The sequence below is a fragment of the Acartia tonsa genome, chromosome 2, assembly GCF_053477335.1.
Source record: "Acartia tonsa isolate MP-2025a chromosome 2, ASM5347733v1, whole genome shotgun sequence".
Taxonomy (NCBI): Eukaryota; Metazoa; Arthropoda; class Copepoda; order Calanoida; family Acartiidae; genus Acartia; species Acartia tonsa.
The window spans coordinates 463,091-484,687 of NC_137261.1; the positions used below are offsets into that span (position 1 = coordinate 463,091).

Here is a 21,597-nt window from a genome sequence, read left to right on the forward strand (position 1 = left end):
TACATGTCTACATAATGTATTAAAATTTCATAAAGATCCGCCGCCGTTTTCCCGCCGACCGCCGACTGCGGCGGCTGGCAGCTGCCAAGTACAGCTGCGGCCGCTGAAACTTATGTTTTGATATTTCAATTATAAAATTTAAATAAAAATAAACATTTTCGGCAAAAAAAATTTTCTTTTGCTTTAAAAATAAAAAAATTACAGCCGTTTGAAATTTTTAAGTAAAAAGGACGTAAAAACAAAGGTTGTTAAATAAAAGGGTGAAGGAAGCGGAAATTGACCTTGACTTACTTAAGGTCGGAAATTCACCATAACACAGGGGACTTGCACAAAAAAATTTAGCCCTCTAGCTCTAATAGGAACTGAGATAATGAGGGGGGGGGGCGTTGAACGCCCCCCCCCCCCGACTGATTAAGGTGCGGCAAGGGCCCGACTGTTAAGGGTTAAGGGGTAGTTTTGTGTATTGTTATTAATGATATACATCAATATATCGGCTATTGATAGATCCCTTTTAATAACTATACAAAAAATATAATTCAAACACTATGGTAAAGTCAAACTGTCAATAAATTAGGGAATTGCGAACATTAAAATGTTTTTTATAAATTTTGTTTGTGTATTTACTTTTCAAGTCCATTAGTTAAGCACTTGTAGTTGAATCAAAAAGGATCTCATATACAGCAAAAAAGGTGATTTTCAAACATTTTTTAAATTTTGTGTTCATGAACTCTTTTTTTCTGTGCATTAAAATGCGCTCTCACTGTCAAGGTCTACGTTGGATAAAAAAAATTAAATGCATTTGTCAAGCAGTGAACAGGGTTGGGTTTTTTAAAATTTTAATTTCAGAAAATAAGCTAAAGATATATTATAACTTGGATGTTGCATAAAATTTGCATGTACTCTGATAAAGTAATGCTTGCAGCTGGCTAAAATATATATAACCTTAATCCAACCACTTTACCCCTACCCTTTTCTCCTTCTAGATGAACGAACTGACCAATAAATGAGGTCCATTTATCGATCAAGCTAGATTGATGATCAATTTTCCTCTGTCAATATTTCCACATATTTCCTATATCCCCCTCTAGAAAGTAGCTGAAATTGAAAAAAAATGTGCACGAAAGAAGTGAGGTTTATTTGTAAATAAAGGCAGGTAAAAAGCTGTTTATAAAACAGTCAGATCGCCATGGATGTTTTATACTTAAATATGTTCCATTGTGATGAGAATATTGACAAGAAGTTTCAAATGTCTATCTTGAATAGGAGCCGAGAAAATTTAGATCTTCCTTACGGACATTTCGAATTAAAACTTAAAAAAACTTTTGGAGCGGCTACCAATAGCCCATTATTTTTGGATGCTTTTTTTTAAGAACCCAACTCAGGACTTTAGCAAGAGAACATTATGAGGTGGTGAAAATTTTAATTCACTTTAACATGCGGAACACGTTTCTTTGAAATGACTTTGAAAATTAGGAAAATTAACAAGGTGCAGCTTTAATTCCCCCAGGTGGGATAAAAAAATGTATCAAGACAATATAGCTGCTTTTATAGCTAGTACTATTATATAACTTTATTTTTATTCACATTGAAAACTACCTTTAGCTAGTTTGTTTCCTAATTATCAAATCTCAAATTATCGTGTTCGTCTTCAGTTCTGTTCGAGAACAGTATTGGATATCTAACATTAAAAATACAATTCATTTCTCTTCAATGACTGTTAATATGGGGTTGTGTCAATGATTAAGTTTGACTAAGTTTACATTCTGAATAGAATTTCAAAAACGCCTCCACCCTTCTTTCAGTTTTTCTACCTAATTTTACATGTAAAACATAGATTTTATAAAATTAACTGACTTAATTAATTTCACACAACTGAAAGTTGTATTTTTTTTTATTATTTTGATGTCATTAATGCTAAAGTTTCTCATAATAGTAAAAGTTAATTTAAAAGAGCCAATTTTATTTGTGATCCAGCAATCAATAATCCTACATGCATTTTAACTTCTTCTTTTGTCACAATTTTCAATTAGATACTTTTTATTTTTTAACTTTAGCTTTACAAATTAATGACTTATTATTTAATGAAAATCAGTTGTCGTTTTGATTTCATCCGCCGAATAGTTTTGCAAGCCGCTGAAAATAAATACCATGAAATACATAAAGTTATTATCATAATAATTTAAATCGAAAGGACTTTCTAACATGTCTAAATTTATGAAAATAGCTAATCGTTACGGACGTATAGACGGACTGACCGATCATAATTATTAAATAGCTTCACTTTTTGAAATAATTTCGAGTAAAAAGAGAATAATCAAGATTGTAGTAGAATTTAATTTCATTTACTTACATAAATGTCTGTTGTGTAATGAGAGAAAAGTTTAATCTATAAAAGCACAAGCAAGCATTCCCTGAAATCAAGGCTCGGCATCCGCGTGTAAGCCTTAGTAAAGCGTCATAATATACCTTGGAAATTCAGCTGTATGTCTAAAACTGTTTCTAAACAGACAATCAATCTTTTCAATTTTTTTTGCACACAAACGAGTTTAAATTTGAATCCTATGTGCTGATGAGGCACGGCTGCCGAGCCCTGCATGAAAACTTTTTGGCATTTAATGAACTCCTTCTAATGATCGAAAATTCCGTTAATTTGTATGTAGCTCAAAACTTTGTCCTTCTGTAATTATCTTTTTAGTTGCAATGGATTTATTATTACCTGGATCTTACACCAGATTATCATGTACTCTAATACAGTGAAACTTGTAGCTTTTTAAAACAATGATTCCCCCAATCAAAACCCTATACCTCATTCCCTCCCCTCACATCCCTTAATTGATGTCCATGTTAGCAACCTAAATTTGTGACAATTTTTTCTCCTGTCATAATATCCACGTATATTATACATCCATTTAATAGTTGCACAGTTTTTTGATCGAGTTGACATTAATCATTCTTTTGACCATTTGTCCTCATCATAATTTAGTTTTCTCTTCAAATAATTTAGCTGGGGGTATAATTTGGTGGTATTTCATTGGGGTATAATTTAGTGGTATTTCTGGATATATAAATATATATATATTTATGGTAGATTAATGGATTTAAAGTATGTTGACGGTGAAATTTTGCGCTGTTTTATGCATTACAATAATGAATTAGTTTTATTTCATCCTATTTCGGGGAAGAGGAGGGGGGGGGTGTGCCTTTAACTACTTATTTTTAACGACCGCTGATTTTGTTTAATGTCGGTTCAGATGCTTCTATACAAATTTTAAGCGTCTGAGATCGAATTTTTGGCATTATGCGGCCATATTTTTAAATTTGGCTTTAGATTGACAAAAAATAGTTCGGCTTGGCTGCGGTTTTTCTTCGGCTTATGCTAGTTAGACAGGGAGGAGGTTGGGAAAATTGGGATGTTTATCACACTAGTACCCAAAGTTTTCTTATTTAATGGCTTAACAACTTTGGGAACTTTTATTGAATTTCAATTGGTTAATTTACGTGTCCAAAAGTTTTGCCAATTGAAATCAACAGAAGGAGTAATCGGGGATGTACATCAACTTATCGGCCATTGTCTTATCCCTTTAGATCCCTGGATAATCCAAATTTTTAATTACTTTAAATAATGCGCTGCTTTGAACATTATATTTCTTGTTTTTATTTAAATGGGCTGAAATGTAGCCTATCATTAAGAAACCATTACCATTAAATAGAAAGAAAGAACAACAGTTTTTGGTTCATTTATAATAAAAGTCTATATTTCTTTAACAATTTTTGGCAGAGAAATATTGAAATACATTTTTGGTTGAAAGAAAGCAATTACAATTGTGATTACTGAACATTGTTTAGGGCAGACGGGGATAGATTCTTGAGAATAAAAATAATTTTTTTATAAAACAATTATTAACAAAGAATTTATCAACTGAAAATCTCATTGAAACTACCACAGTTCACCCTAATGTCAAATTATTTGTTTTAAACACAAATAAGTAAAGTCAAGTTTTATTTGGGGGATTTTCTTCCACCCCCTTTTTTATATTTTAGTTTCAAAAAGAAAAGAAAAATACTGAAGGGGGGGGGGGAAGGTGGGAATTTTCGCAAAAATAGCTATAAACCTTCCCAGGACCTATGAGAACCTACAATGTAAAGGAGAACCATATCGGATCAGCGGTTAACGAGATCCTTCGGCACATACAGACATACAGAAATCCTGTTACTTTTATAAAAGGATAACTATTTTATTTTTAATATTTTTACTTATTATTACTTATTGTTTTTCTAAATGACTTTACTAAATTTGTGTATAAAGTGCTATGGCGTTTTAAGTACATATAAATTGTATAAAATAATTTTATATCATTGTTTACAAAACTTTTTTTTTATTTTATGAAACGGGGACTAATATAAAAAATTTTTGACATAATTTTCATTTTAGATTGTGCATAAATTAAACTTTTTATTTTTCACTAATATAGCGATTTTTTGTGTTTTGATATAACTTTAAAATTAATACTTCAAATTAATTCGCAGCAAATTAGAATTTTCCAGTATGGCTTTAAAAGTAATTAATATCCGCTGAATTAGAACTGTTTCTCAGCCATACTGAAATATCATGTATTGCATCGTATCATAGACAATTTTCTGAAAACATTAAATTCAAAATTTTAAATTCAAAACCCTGGCCTTCGGCTCCTCGGGTTTAACATGGTTTAAATCTTATATATTTTTTTTTTCATTTTAATATCCATGGGAAGCTGTCTACAAGACGATGCGATAAATAACTATTAAAACCTATTTTTACTAGAATAATATTTTTACTTTTGTGATTATTTTAAAATTAATTCTTTAAATGGTCCCGAGCCGTTGATGATAACAAGTTATTTAAAAAAAGAATCACTAAAAATAATTTTCTAACCTACACATTTAAATAATGCTATAATGGAAATAATTATATATGGATGTTGATTTATTGAGGGAGTATCACTTGACATAATATTTGCTCGCGGCTGCCCACCTGAAATATTATTAAAATGATTATATAGTATATAATTTGATTATATAGTAGTTGAGCTAATAAAACTATTTATTGCAGTAAAATAGATTCTAAATCATTTTTTATTAGTAGATATAAATTTTTCTCGTATTCATTCGAATCCGGTGGATAGGAACCGGTTCTCATCCATACGAAAAAACTATGTCGAGCATCGTATTATATCCAGCTTTCTACGAATATAAAAATGTACAATCATAAGATAAAAACCAGTTTTTTAGCCCCGTGGTTTATAATACGATGCGAGAAATAACTATTCCTAAATTTTGACCCGTTTATCAAAATGCAAATTACCAGAGATCTAAAGAAATAAGAGAATAGGGGATAAATTTATGTAAATCCCCAATGATGATACACAAAATTACCCCTACTGTTGATTGTAATTAGTGGTTGAAACGTCTGGATACACAACTTAATAAACCAACCATTCAAAAATCAATACAATCCCAAAAGTTGTTTAGCCAACGACTAAGATATTGTTATTTGGGGACCAGTGTAATAAACAGGCCATTGTCCCCTCCATTCTTGTATCTAAAGTCATTTATGTCATCAAAGAATTTTATATTAGAGATATTTAATCATTGAGAGTCTGCCCATAAATTATTTTACCAGGGTCAATGAATATTAATTATTGGTTTAAATTTTCATAATTTGAGGTATCATTAATAGGCCATACTTTTTTTTTATAAAAAATATGCTTAAATTTTACTTTTTTATGTGTTCTATTCTTTTTACATAAATGGTTACTAGAAAAAGGTTGTCTATGTAAATAATGTCTTTTGGCTGCTAAACTATTATTGGTAAAACTAAACAGCCGTCGTTGCATCTAGGATCTATGTATAGTTGAGAGTTTTTACAATAGGAGTAAAATTTATTTCTAATAAGTTTTAAAAGAACTTAAAGGCATTTTTAAATAAGAATAGGCACGTAAAAGATGGTTTTTGTAGATCTAGTTCTTTAGGGTATTTAAAAAATTTAAATTTTTTTTTAATTAAGGTCAGTCTGTCCGTCCGTAACTGACAGCTTAGTTTCATTCATTTAATACGTTAGAATTGTTTTATAGATTTCAAACTTTGCATGATGATTTCTATAACAGTTAGGTACGATTTAGGAAACGTAACAATATCCTGATCGTTCCCAGAAAGTCCGTACGTCTATTTAAAACAACTTTTTGTATGCTAAAATTATCCATTTCATCCCTTGATTCGAATTATAATTCCTAGGATAATTCCTATTTACAAGCGAAGCATCCCTATAATCAAATTCTTAAAAAGAAGTATGTCCTTTTACAGTATCCTGTATTTATTGAACATAAATCAAAAGTGCAATTTTTTACTTGAAAGTTGCTTTGTAAAAACTTATAATGGTTGCATCTACCATGAAGAGTAGTTTGCATGTAATATAAAATTGTAAATTGTCTAAAATTGACTTGGGTAAAGTTTGATGATGGTATCTACTGTGATGGTTTAGTTTTAGTCGACCTACTTAGTACAAGTTTATGTAAAAAGGTTAACATGAGTAAAATATGCCTATAGCACTAGTCCCAAAAATTGATAACGTTTTCTTAAAACATTTTTGTGGACATACATAGAATTTTTATTGGTTGGTTCATTAAGTTGAGTGTCAACATGTGTTGACCACTAATTATGATCTACAGGGTAATTTTGTGTATAATCATTGATGATGTATGTCAATTTATCGGCATTGTCTTATGCCTAGTAAAATTGAACAGATCTAATTAAATGTTAATCTTAAGCATTTGAAACGATTTTGAACCCTTTAATATTTTGAACTTTTTATAATCTATTTGTTAAAAGAAACAAAATCCATTCTGGTAAATCTTTAAATGTAACCTATAGTTGTTCAGGGATCTAAAGGGACAAGACAATGGCCGACAAATTGATGTACATCCCCTTTGATGATACACAAAAAAGTACCCCATCTGTAGTATCTAGTGATGTTTTGTCGACCTACTTAGTACAAGTTTATGTATAAAGGTTAACAACAGAAAAAAATATCAGGGACTTAGGGGACATTAGGTTTTTATTAAAGTAGTCCCCAAAGTTTTGTTAATGTTTTCTTATTTGTTGGCTTACAACTTTGAAGGCCTTTATATAATTTTGATTGGTTGGTTAATTAATTTGAGTGTCTAAACGTTTACCACTAATTGTAATCTACAAAAGGGGTAATTTTGTTTATCATTATTGGGAATGTGTATTAATTTATTGGCCATTGTCTTATCCATTTATATCCCTAGTAAAATATTGACAGTTGTCATAAATTGATGAATTTAAGCAATTTTAAATAAATAACTTTTATTATGACCTATTTGTTAAAAGAAAGAAAATCATACCAGGTAAATTTTAAATGTAACATATAGTTGCTTAGGGATTAAAAGTGATAAGACAATGAATTATAAGTGTATAAGTATATACTCAATGATGATACACAAAATATTATCCTATCTATAGATCACGATTAGTGGTTGAAACTTTTGGATACTCACCTGAATGAAACCAACCAATCAAAATTTAAAAGAAGTCTCCAAAGTTGTTAAGCCAATGATTAGGAAAACGTTATGATATAACTTTGGGGACTAGTAATATAAACAGTCCAATGTCTCCTCCCTTCCTGATTGCCCTAGCCCTTCATTTGATATGCCTTCTTGTTATATATAGTTTACCCAAAGTTATTTTCTTTTTGCAACTTTCATCTTTATTTGATGAAAGATGGTGTTTTATTATATCAACCATTCTTATCTTGACTTAACAACCTTGGGTACATTTATTGAAATTTAATTGGTTGGTTCTTTTAGTTGAGTGCCCAAACGTTTCAATCAGTAATTTTAATCTATAGAAGGGTTTATTTTGTGTATCAACATTGGGAATGTAAATCAATGTATCGGCCATTGTCTTATCCCTATAGATCCAACAGAACATATACTTTAGAACTGAATTTTGTTTGTACATCAACTTGAGAATACTATAAGTTTCTCCTTACCTAAGCCTTGAAGTACATGAACAAGAACTGAATCTGCTTGAGCGTTACTTGGGTCACATGTATAGTTACCACTATCAGTTTCTTTCAGTCTAAATGTAATGTATTTTCAAATAAGGCATCTAGGGGCACTTGAGGAGGGATGAAATCGACAATCCCCCTTTTAAAAATTTTGCTTTAAAAAGAAAAAGTAAAAAAATGGGAGATAGCGTTTTTTGCTAGGGGTGATTTCTCTTGGGAAAGTTGTGGTACTCTCCCCCAAAGTAGTTATAAAACTTCTCAGAACCTATGAGAATCTACAATATGATTGAGAACCATATAGGTTCAGTGGTTAGTAAGATCCTTTGGTACAGACATCTAGACATCCTGTTACTTTTACATAAGGATTTACTACTTTAGCAATATTCATAACAAGGTAGTTGCCCATTAGTTAAAAATATTGAACAGCCGCGAAAATGTTTCCTGAGACAAATAGAAAGTTGGACAAAAAAAAGTAAACGCATAAAACTGACCTTGCTATTAGAAGATGTGAGCTCCGCCTCCTCTTTTCTGTAACTATTGCCACACCCCCTCTACCAGACACATGTAGGCCATCATTATTCTAAATAAAAATAAAATATAGCTTTTCTGTCCTTCCCCTAGCAAAATCTTGCAAAATAAAGCTTTTCTGTCTTTCACATAGCAAAATCTTGCAATATGTAGTCCATCATTATTCAAAACATAAATATTCTATAACTATTGCTACACCCTCTCTACCAGACACATGTAGACCATCATTATTCTAAATATAAATATTCTGTAACTATTGCCACACCCCCTCTACAAGACACATGTAGACCATCATTATTCTAAATATAAATATTCTGTAACTATTGCCACACCCCCTCTACCAGACACATGTATACCATCATTATTCTAAATATAAATATTCTGTAACTATTGCCACACCCCCTCTATCAGACACATGTAGACCATCATTATTCTAAATATAAATATTATGTAACTATTGCCACACCCCCTCTACCAGACACATATAGACCATCATTATTCTAAATATAAATATTCTGTAACTATTGCCACACCCCCTCTACCAGACACATGTAGACCATCATTATTCTAAATAAAAAAAAAAAAAAATTAATATCAAAATAAGTTCATAAGCAAAGCTACTCCTTATGTCACACAGTCTGCTCGTCTTAATATACATCAGTCCTACATGTAATTTACTTAAAAGTCTTTAGAGGGGTTGGTTAATATTTTATTGTTGAACTGATCGGATAAATGGGATATTCTATTACATTGCATGAGATATGCTTTAAAGGTTTCTGGTAAATAATCCTATGACTAATAAGCATCTTTTTAAAAATGTTCTTTATATTAGATAATGTTTGTAAACATATTCAATTAAAACATACATGATTCTGCCTCCTTCAAGGGTGGCACTATCAATAGTGGTCTCTTTCCCTACAGCTTTCTATCCATGTGGGTGGGTCTCACCTTACCTAACTTAACCTAACCTAGCCTAAAATAAGCAACATATGGAATATAAGGGAAACACCCTGTATAATCCATACTGTAGGTATGTATAATCTGTATATTATTATTTGGATGTTGCACAAGATTTTCATGTACTCTGATAAAAAAAAAAATGCTCGCAACTGGCTAAAAATATTATAACACCCATCCACACCTCCTGCCCGATCCCCTTCCTCATATTCTGAAATAACGAACTGACCAATAAATGAGGTCTATATTAGAAAGCTAAATTGACGACATATTTTTTCCTGTCAATACATCCACGTACATCCTGTATCCATTATGTATGTATACACAAATTGGTATGCACATAAATTGACATAGCTCGAAATTTAGGTCGGAAAATGCAGGAAATGTACAAAATAGATTACAAGCTAGGTGGTGATGTTATGTTTAGTCAATGGGTTCACAGTGGGTGATATTGGGACAAGATTAAATACATAATGACAACATCAATAGACAATAGCAGCAACACATCAAGCAAGTTGGATGAACGGACCTTGTCCCACTTGGAATCTCCATTTAAAAAATCAGGCTAATTTGGTGTCAAAAAAAAAAAATTATCAAAGAACATGTTTCAATTGAACGTAAAGACTTTTTACAATGGATATCTTTCTAAATTGTACCTAAATGTCACAGTAATCAGTTAGCAAAGTGTAAAAAATGATAGGGCTTTTTTATTATTACTAAACTGACGATTATAACTATCCAGTACGAATAATCGGTTTGACCGAAATGTAATAAATCTTTTTGTAATGCATATCAATTATTTTCTTTAGACATTTAATTGAGTAATCAACTGTTTTGTTTTAGTCAAGCTGCTTCTAATAATTGGTTATGCATTAACAAGCTTGTACTGTCATCATTTTGCCATTAAAGTAAAACAAAAGAAAGAGAAGGAGTTAAATAAATGTATGCCCCCCATCTCAAGGACACTATGCCAACTTTCAATTGGGTCTTTGAAAATTAACCAATATCATCGTAAATATTAACACAGCAAAGTTGCTACAAAAGAGCAGAACGCAATTGGCTAGCAGACGAAAAAGGTCCCCAAGACAGGGGCAAGTTAGTTGTCTTTGTTATATATCTATACCTATTACATTTATTGTACTGTTTTCATTTTGTCTAGTTTTTGACTTCTAAAAATACTATACTTGGATTTTAGTCTTTTAAAGACAAAATTTAGAAGAATAATGTGATAGAAAAATCATTTGAAGGTATCCTTGAAAAATGCAGGTAACATGTATTTAATTTGCTCGACATTTATTGTCTGCTACAGTGAAAGTTATGCAAGCCTTAACACATCTTGCAACATGCAAATAAAATAAATAAATGCAATGGATGTACGGTATATGTGGATATTATGACAGAGTGGCTGTTTCATTTGTTGGTTAGTTCATATATCCAGCAGGAGGGGAGGTGATGGGTGGAAGATCGTTATTATAACCCGCTACAAGTTTCACTTTTTTAGAGTATATAATAATTTTATGTAAGATCCAAGTAATAATAGATCCATTATAAATGCATTACTGAAATCAGAGTTTTATATATTCGCAGCCCGCCCAGGTCTACATATTAAGCTTGTATGTGACAGTATAGCTATTAAATTCTTCATATTGAAATATAGAAAATAATTCTCCTTTAGGCATCAATTTATGATATGATTACTTCAAATTACTACCATTCAAAATAAGAATCTTGCCTTTTAAACTGATAATTTGTATGAAAGTTTTATTTTATTTTAATTGCGAATAAAATTTTGATTGATTGATTAGCCATAGTTTTTTAGGGTTTGGGCCTAAGTAGTCATGGAGTAGGCTGAGACACTTTTGACTAGCCACTAGGGCTATCAAGCTCCACGTTCAAGCACATTATGACTTGACCCGCTGTCTCATGAGAGCTACTCATTATTACCTCACCCTCGCCGAGTATGGCAGGTGTCCCAAATTAAGTCACCGTAATGAATGACGCTTTCCGCAGAGGAGCTTGGGATAAGGGTAGTACTGATATTATGTACTTGACTATTGAGTATCCAAACTTACTTAATAATCCCCTTCTAACACAACCAGGGGAAGTTGCGTGATCATTATTGTGAATGAGAAATTCAAGTCAACACATGGAGAATTGAACTCGAACTCTCACCACCGTAGCTCAGTGAATATAATAAAGATTTAAATATAAAAAATACTTTCTTAGTAATTATGTTATTCTATTATGTTTGAGGGTAATCAACCAGTATTCTAAACCGTCCAAGGATTTATAAAAGTACAATCAAAACGGTCTAGGTTCGGATGATGCTAGTCCCCAAACTTATTTAAGTACGTTTTCTTATTCGTTGGGGACTTTTAGTGAATTCTGGTTGGTTGGTTCATTTAGATGAGTGTCTAAACGTTTCAACAACATATTAAAAATGTAATTTTGTGTATAATCATTGGTAATGTACATCAATTTATCTACCATTGACTTATCCCTTTAGATCCCAGGTATTAGGTTCACAAGCTACACTTTATAATGTAAGAAAATCGGATGTTGACATCTAGCATACACAAAATTCAGGTTATACTTTCAACAATAGATTTATTAATACTTGGATGTTACACCAGATTATCACCTACTCTAATAAATTAAAAATTGTACCTGGATATTGACGATTTTTCCATTGTCATAATATCTAAGTATATTCTACATGAATTGTAAAATGTTCATAAGCTATAATATATGATTTAAAAAATCGGATGTTAACATATAGCATACACAAAATTCAGGTTATACTTTATTATTACTTGGATCTTACACCAGATTTTCATGTACTCTGATAAAGTGAAACTAGTAGGTGGCTAAAATAACGATCTTCTCCATCCATTATTTACTGTATCCTCATCACCTCCTACTGTATAAACGAACTATCCAAATACGAGTTACATTTTTACAAGCTAAATTGACGAAATTTAATCACTGTCATGATATCCACATATATTCTACATCGATTATAATAGGTTGATACTTGATAGGCTATAATATATGATGTAAGAAAAGTGTTATATTTCCATCGAATATTAAAAAGGTTTCGCAATGCAATAAATAAAAAAAAGAATATTTTCAATTGTAAAATTATCTCTGTGTTAACAAAACTGGTTTTCTTATTATTTTTTTAGTTTAATATCCGTGGAGAACTGTCTATAATACGATGCGGTAAATAACTACACAAGTTATTAATTTCTGTTTTAGTGTTTCCATGTTTGTGTTTGAGTTTCTGTGTGTGTGTGAGTGTGTGTGTGTGTGTTTGAGTTTATGTGTGTGTGTTTAAGTTTATCCTTATGTTTGTATACTATGAATATTTGCAGGGATCTATGGGGATAAGACAACGTCCTTTAAAGAAATGCACATCTCCAATGATGATAAACAAAATACCTCTTATGTATATTACAATTAGTGGTTGAAACGATTGACACTCAACTTAATGAACTAACCAATCAAAATTCAATAAATTCCCCAAAGTTGTTGAACAAACGAAAAAAGTATTGATATTATAAAACTTTGGGGACTAGTGTAATAAACATCCCAATGTTCTATTCCTCCCTGGTATATTTGTTTAATCTAGTAATTGACGTTATAAGGCTTTTCCTTTAAAATACAGGGTGTCCCACGTAAACTGTTTTTTTAAAACGCTTATTACTCCCTTAATATTTGAGCTATCTTAGTAAAATAAAAAGTATTTGGCAGCAAACTACTGACCATTTAATGATATAGTGATGAAAAATTCGCAAAGTTAACAGAAAAAAATCTACAAGGTAATACATAACAGGCTGATTTTAGTGAATATAAGACTAATCCAAAAGAAAAATATGCCTTAGTTAACTTTTAAAGCAGCTGGTGGTCAAACGGTGGATCACAAAGACTTACTCTGACATAATAAGAACTGGCATTGTAGTCTAATTTAAAAATCTGGTACATTTCAGGTTCTTGTGTGCATTTATAGCGAGCTAACAAAGAAGATCAATATTATGCCTATTTTTACCTATTGTTCACTTATATTACACTTCAGATTCTTGAATATTGAGAATTTCTAGTATGTCATGTCAAGATTGTTCTATTTTTGTGCTTAGAAAGTCTGAGCGACCAGCAGTTTGGACCCAAACTAATCTTAAAGTTCACAAAGCGAATATTTTCTTGTGGGCTAGTCTAAATTCAATAAAATGAACCTCTTATGTAATACCTCGTAGATTTTTTCCTGTTTATTTTGTGGATTTTTCATTATTATTCTACAAAATGGTCAGTAGTAGGCTGCCAAATACTTTTTATTTTACTAAGATAGCTCAAATATTAAGGGAGTAATAAGCGTTTTAAAAAAAACAGTTTACGTGGGACACAACATATTTATCAATCATAAAACTTTGGGGACTAGTGTAATAAACATCCCGATGTCATATCCATCCCTGGTATATTTGTTAGCTATGTTTAATCTAGAAATTGACTTTATCAGGCTTTTCCTTTAAATATACCACATACTAAATCAATCACAAAACTTTGGGGACTAGTGTAATGAACATCCCAATGTCATATCCCTCCCTGGTCTATTTGTTAGCTATGTTTAATCTAGTAATTGACTTTACCAGGCTTTTCCTTTAAATATATAACATACCTATCTATCTCAAATTTGAAGGGGTTATTTTGTGTATCATTATTGGGAATTTATATCAATTTATCGACAATTGTCTTATCCCTTTAGATCCCTGGTATATTTGTTAGCTATGTTTAATCTAGGAATTGACTTTACCAGGCTTTTCCTTTAAATATATAACATACCTATCTATCACAAATTTGAAGGGGTTATTTTGTGTATCATTATTGGGAATTTACATCAATTTATCAACAATTGTCTTATCCCTTTAGATCCCTGGTATATTTGTTAGCTATGTTTAATCTAGGAATTGACTTTACCAGGCTTTTCCTTTAAATATATAACATACTTATCTATCACAAATTTGAAGGGGTTATTTTGTGTATCATTATTGGGAATTTACATCAATTTATCGACAATTGTCTTATCCCTTTAGATCCCTGGTATATTTGTTAGCTATGTTTAATCTAGGAATAGACTTTATCGGGCTTTTCCTTTAAATATACAACATACTAAATCATCATAGAACTTTGGGGACTAGAATAATAAACAACCCAATGTCCCCTCTCTCCCTGATATTTGTTTAATCTAGTAATTGACGTTATCAGGCTTTTCCTTTAAATATACAACATATTTATCAATCATAAAATTTAAGGGGTTATTTTGTGTATCATCATTGGGAATTTACATTGATTTGTCATATCCCTTTAGATCCCTGGTATATTTGTTAGCTATGTTTAATCTAGAAGTTGTCTTTATCAGGCTTTTCCTTTAAATATACAACATACTAAATCAATCATAAAACTTCTGAGAACTAGTGTAATGAACATCCCAATGTCCCCTCCCTTCCTGGTATATTTGTTAGCTATGTTTAATCTAGTAATTTACTTTACCAGGCTTTTCCTTTAAATATACAACATATTTATTAATCATAAATTTGAAGGGGTTATTTTGTGTATCATCATTGGGAATTTACATTGATTTGTCATATCCCTTTAGATCCCTGGTATATTTGTTAGCTATGTTTAATCTAGTAATTGACTTTATCAGGCTTTTCCTTTAAATATACACCATACTATATCAATCATAAAACTTTGGGGACTAGTGTAATGAACAGCAGACCAATGTTCTATACCTCCCTGGTATATTTGTTAGCTATATTTAATCTAGTTATTTACTTTACCAGGCTTTTCCTTTAAATATATAACATACTAAATCAATCATAAAACTTTGGGGACTAGTGTAATGAACATCCCAATGTCCTTTCCCTCCCTGGTATATTTGTTAGCTATATTTAATCTAGTTATTTACTTTACCAGGCTTTTCCTTTAAATATATAACATACCTATCTATCACAAATTTGAAGGGGTTATTTTGTGTATCATTATTGGGAATTTACATTAATTTATCGACAATTGTCTTATCCCTTTAAATCCCTGGTATATTTGTTAGCTATGTTTAATCTAGAAGTTGTCTTTATCAGGCTTTACCTTTAAATATAAAACATACTTATTAATCATAAATTTGAAGGGGTTATTTTGTGTATCATTATTGGGGATGTACATCAATTTATGGACTATTATCTTATCCCTTTAGATCCCTGGTATATTTGTTAGCTATGTTTAATCTAGCAATTGACTTTATCAGGCTTTTTCATTAAATATACAACATACTAAATCAATCATAAAACTTTGGGGACTAGTGTAATGAACATCCCGATGTCATATCCATCCCTGGTATATTTGTTAGCTATGTTTAATCTAGTTATTGACTTTATTAGGCTTTTCCTTTAAATATACAACATACTAAATCAATCATAAAACTTTGGGGACTAGTGTAATAAACAACCCAATGTCCTATACCTCCCTGATATATTTGTTTAATCTAGTAATTGACGTTATTAGGCTTTTCCTTTTAATATATAACATACCTATCTATCACAAATTTGAAGGGGTTATTTTGTGTATCATTATTGGGAATTTATATCAATTTATCGACAATTATCTTATCCCTTTAGATCCCTGGTATATTTGTTAGCTATGTATAATCTAGTAATTGACTTTATCAGGCTTTTCCTTTATATATACAACATACTAAATCAATCATAAAACTTTAAGGACTAGTGTAATAAACAGCCCAATGTCCACTCCCTCCCTGGTATATTTGTTAGCTATGTTTAATCTAGTTATTGACTTTATCAGGCTTTTCCTTTAAATATACAACATACTAAACCAATCATAAAACTTTGGGGACTAGAATAATAAACAACCCAATGTCCCCTCTCTCCCTGATATTTGTTTAATCTAGTAATTGGCGTTATTAGGCTTTTCCTTTAAATATACAACATATTTATTTATCTCAAATTTGAAGGGGTAATTTTGTGTATCATTATTGGGAATTTACATCAATTTATCGACAATTGTCTTATCCCTTTAGATCCCTGGTATATTTGTTACCTATGTTTAATCTAGGAATTGACTTTATCAGGCTTTTCCTTTAAATATACACCATACTTATCAATCATAAAATTGAAAATTTAATTTTATGGTTTAAACTGTCGGTTCGCTACTATACCGCCTATTTTTACATTAAGTTAAACCTTCACCAGCCAAATAGAACAAAAAGAAAAGTTTGTATTTATAAGAAATATTTTCTTTCTTTTTTTGGATCTAGTGGTAAAATGTTCATGCTAACGATTTTTAAAAATCTATGGACTTCTAAGGCTGCAAGCTGTCAAACGGACGAACTTATATAGCATGCCCGCACACCGTGTTAAGCGGCATAAGAAGGCCAATAAATAATCCAGAATAGCCAAGATCCAATGGTGCACAGGGAAATCTTCACTAAAGAAAAAACGTCTTTTTGCGCATTTAAATACATTGCACTACAAGGTAATTTTGTGCGAGCATGATCTATGCGTTCCACCGTTAGACCGGTAGCATCCTTTACAAGGAAAATTTTACCTCGAAATGCACTAGATCCTTTTTTTAATCACCTTCCAATATTCAAATAAACCTTTTATGTAGGATGTGAATGTAAGAAAAAAAGTACTTCCAATCCAAGGTTAATTATCCTTTTTTTGAGAGGTACCTGCTGCATTTTTACTTATAAACTATTCAGAACAGATATTGAAGTAACTTAAACGTATAAATCTAGGAATCGAACTAGCACCCTAACTAATTGGCAAATCTAGATGAAACCTGTTTGAAATATGTAGAACATGAACTGATTTATTCCCTTCAAATTTCAGCTGTCTATCTTGAATAGGAGCTGAGAAAATCACGTTTCACCTATAGCTTTAGGGACTGACTGACAAAGTAAATTATAGAGGAGTTTTGGCACTAAAAAGTACTCCTCTAATCCAAGGTTAATTATCCTTTTTTTGAGGAGGTATTGAGCTGCATTTTTTCTCATAAACTATTCAGAACACAGATTGAAGTTACTTTGTTAATTGTAAAGAATTTGTACATGAACATTCAGTCAGGGAGGAAGGGAACATAGGGCTGTTCCCAAGTTTTATATTGATGTTTTCTTAATTGTTGACTTAACAACCTTGGGGACTTTTATTGAATTTTTGATTCAACCACTAATTGTTATCTACATAAGGGGTAGTATTAAATATATCATCACAGGGGATGTACATTAATTTATCAGTCATTGTCTTATCCCTTTAGCTCCCTGATATTTAGTGTCCAGGAGAGTAAGTGCAAAGCATCTTCCTAATCTTTCTTTCTTGTTGCACACATCTCTCACAATAGATGTAATATATCTAGATGGTCAAACACCTATCTGCACAATAGATATAATATATCTAGATGGTCAAACTGACCCCATAATCCGACATTCTTGAAACGACCAAGTTAATATTGCTTGATTAACTACTATAAGAGACCAAATGATTGCTGAAATATAAATATATCTTCATGTCTTAGAATAGAGTATTTTTTTTAAAAAGGTTGAAAAAGATGCTATTTTTGAATTAAAGTCCCAAATAGAAAATTCTTGCAGACATGCACCTTTTTTTATTTTTTGTCCTTTCTTTCCTATAATATTTCTATGGTATAATTACCCAAAAGCTAAACTATAAACCATTCATAGCTGAATTATCATACATGTTTTCACATTATATTTAAAAAAGAAGAAATTTTTACGCTTATATAAATTACCTAAGATTTGCTTTGTATTAAGAAATTGATAGCTGACTCAATATCAAAGGAAATGAAAAAATATGCCCTTTTCTACTAAAATCTATACACAATTTAAACCAATACCATAGCCAAGTTGTTCTTCCACTGTTATCCTCTTGGCTAATCTAGAGAGTGTATCCCTAGATTATCTCTATTCTTTGCCCATATGCACATCCATAAGGTTTAAAAACTATTCCTCCGACCCCTACTTCCCTTTCAAAATAAAGAATATATTATTACTTGGATGTTACACCAGATTTTCATGTACTCTAATAAAGTAATGCTTGCAGGTGGCTAAATTAACACCATCCACCCCCTTTACCCCATATCCTTCCCTCATGAATGAAAGGACTGACCAATAAATCAGGACCCCAAATTGACGAAATATTTTTCCCTGTCAATATATCCATATATATTATATATCCATTTTCTGCACATATGCACATCCAGAATGTTTAAAAACACTTTTCCCTCTACCCCTCCCTCCAACTTTAAATATTGCCTTTTTGACCACACAATTTAACCCTTTTTTTTTCACCACACCTCCCGCCCCTTAATGGATATAATATAGAAGTGGATGTATTGACAGGAAATAAATTTGTCGTCAATTTAGCTTGCTAATATAGACCTCATTTATTTGTCAGTTTGTCATCCAGTATGGAAAATGGGGTTGATGGGGGTTATCATTATTTAGCCAGCTGCGAGCATAACTTTATCATGGTAAACAAAAATCTGGTGCAACATCCAAGTAATATATCCATTCACCACCCCTTGCTTGGACACTTTCCATTCTCTCTCTCTCTCTCAGTGTTTCTGTTGTTGTGAAACTCTTTTGAAAAGTGATTCTTTGTGTAACTTGATTATTTTAGCCAGCTGCGAACATTACTTTATCAGAGTACACTAAAATCTGGTGCAACATCCACAAGTAATAATATATCTATTCCAACCCTTTGCTTGGACACTTTCCATTCTCTCTCTCTCAGTGTTTCTGTTGTTGTGAAACTCTTTTGAAAAGTGATTGTGTGTGCAACTTGATTATTTTAGCCAGCTGCGAACATCACTTTATCATAGTACACTAAAATCCGATGCAATATCCAAGTAATAATATATCCATTCACCCCTTGCTTGGACACTTTCCATTCTCTCTCTCTCAGTGTTTCTGTTGTTGTGAAACTCTTTTGAAAAGTGATTCTTTGTGTAACTTAAATTATTTTAGCCAGCTGCGAACATCACTTTATTAGAGTACACTAAAATTTGGTGCAACATCCACATATAAATATATCCCTTCAATCCTTGGACACTTTCCATTCTCTTCCATTTCTGTTGTGAAACTCTTTTAAAAAGTGTTTGTGTGTGTAATTTGATTGAGTACAGTTGCCTACTTATATGGACCTCATTTATTGGTTTGCAGAGTACACTAAAATCTGGTGCAACATCCACAAGTAACAATATATCCATTTACCCCTTGCTTGGACACTTTCAATTCTCTCTCACTCTGTGTTTCTGTTGTTGTGAAACTCTTTTGAAAAGTGATTGTGTGTGTAACTTGATTGAGTACAGAGTTGCACAAACTTTCAAAGCCACACAAACTTTTCTCACAGCTTCCTACCATTCTCATGGGCATTACCATTTCTGCTGGCCTTTGTAACAATTGCACATTGAAGGGGAGGGGGATATGGACCAGCACCCCCCGGCCTAAAAGCCAAGAATTCGTCATTCAAATCAGCATATTTACACAATTGTAACACCTTCTTTAATCTATATATTAATACTTGGATGTTGCATAGCATTTTCAGTACTCTGATAAAATAATTCTCACAGCTGGCTAAAAAAACGGTACAACCATCTACTCTATTTACCCCCACTACTGAATGAACGAACTGACCATCAAAGGAGGTCCATATTAACACGCTAGATCGAATAAAAAATGGGCATTACCATTGCTGGGCCGGACCTTTGTAACAATTGCAAATTGGAGGGGAGGGGGTGGGAATATGATCCCCCACCCGGTCTAAAAGCCAATAATTCGTCATTCAAATCACTGGCATATTTACACAATTTCAACACCTACTTTGGAATTTGTATTGATCTTGCCCTACACTGTTTTCATAAATAAAGATTTAAAAAAAATGGGTCCTACTGTTTCGTAAGAGAGTAGTAGTCTCTTAAAGTTTTACAGGTAAAATAGTTAATACAATGCAATGATAATAAACTAAATACAATAAAATACAATTTTAAATCAGTTGTAGATAGACACATGTAGCTTTACATTCTATTTGGTATATTAATCAGTGTTTTTGTCTGAAACATAAGATATCGGAAACTACGTGTACCAATGACTTACTTTTAAGGGACGCTTTATAAATCTCTTTGAAGGGTTTTAGGCTATTTTACTGACATCCTTCGCTTTTTTCTAGCAAAGCATCTAGTAGAATAATATAGCTTTAAATAATAGTGCCTACAAAAAATGACATCATATTGGCCTGCCATTAATAATTTATTCTATGTATTGGCCTATCATTAGTCATTTGTATTTTATGACGTTATTTTTTACGCAATAGAAAATAAAAAAATCTTACATGTCTCCAAATGACAGCTAACGGAGGTTCTGGGGTTGTAAGGAACGTACAGGTCAGGTTGAGATCACTGCCAGCCTGGACATACACCTCTCTGTCCCCCTGGATTATAGCCTGAAATACAATTATTATTATAAGTAGTAAGTACAGAAGGGGTAATTTTGTGTATCATCATTGGGAAAGTACAGATGAGGTTGAGATCACTGCCAGCCTGGACATACACCTCCCTGTCTCCCTGTATTATAGCCTGAAATATTAATATTAGTAGTAGTAGTACAGAAGGGGTAATTTTGTGTATCATCATTAGGAAAGTACAACTTTGGTTCTGTGTTCAACTGACACTCATATTAATACTCGCGGAAAGCTGTCTATAATACAATGCTATAACTAGCTTTTACCATTGAAATAACAACGGATAAATGAAAAGCCCGGCTTCGCTTCGGTTATGTGTTCATTTTAATACCCGCGGAAAGCTGTCTATAATACGATGCTAAAAATAGCCATTACCTGTGAAATAACCACTGATAAATGAAAAGCCCGGCATCTCTTTGGTTCTGTATTCATATTAATATCCGCAGAAAGCTGTCTATAATACAATGCTATAACTAGCTTTTACCTGTGAAATAACCACTG

At 31.8% G+C, this 21,597-nt stretch overlaps 1 protein-coding gene across 1 annotated transcript in view; it reads right to left on the reverse strand.

Moving 5' to 3' along the window:
* Positions 1 to 3,726: 3,726 nt before the first annotated feature.
* Positions 3,727 to 21,597, reverse strand: part of LOC145333551 (zwei Ig domain protein zig-8-like) — a 61,512-nt gene continuing 43,641 nt past the window's right edge. Inside the window, exons 7-10 of the mRNA XM_080178718.1 lie at positions 20,968 to 21,078; positions 8,557 to 8,645; positions 8,048 to 8,136; positions 3,727 to 5,011 (exon numbers count right to left, since the gene is read on the reverse strand). Coding sequence (XP_080034844.1) covers positions 4,908 to 5,011; positions 8,048 to 8,136; positions 8,557 to 8,645; positions 20,968 to 21,078 — 393 coding nt within the window. The 3' untranslated portion in view covers positions 3,727 to 4,907. The remainder of the gene's footprint in view (positions 5,012 to 8,047; positions 8,137 to 8,556; positions 8,646 to 20,967; positions 21,079 to 21,597) is intronic.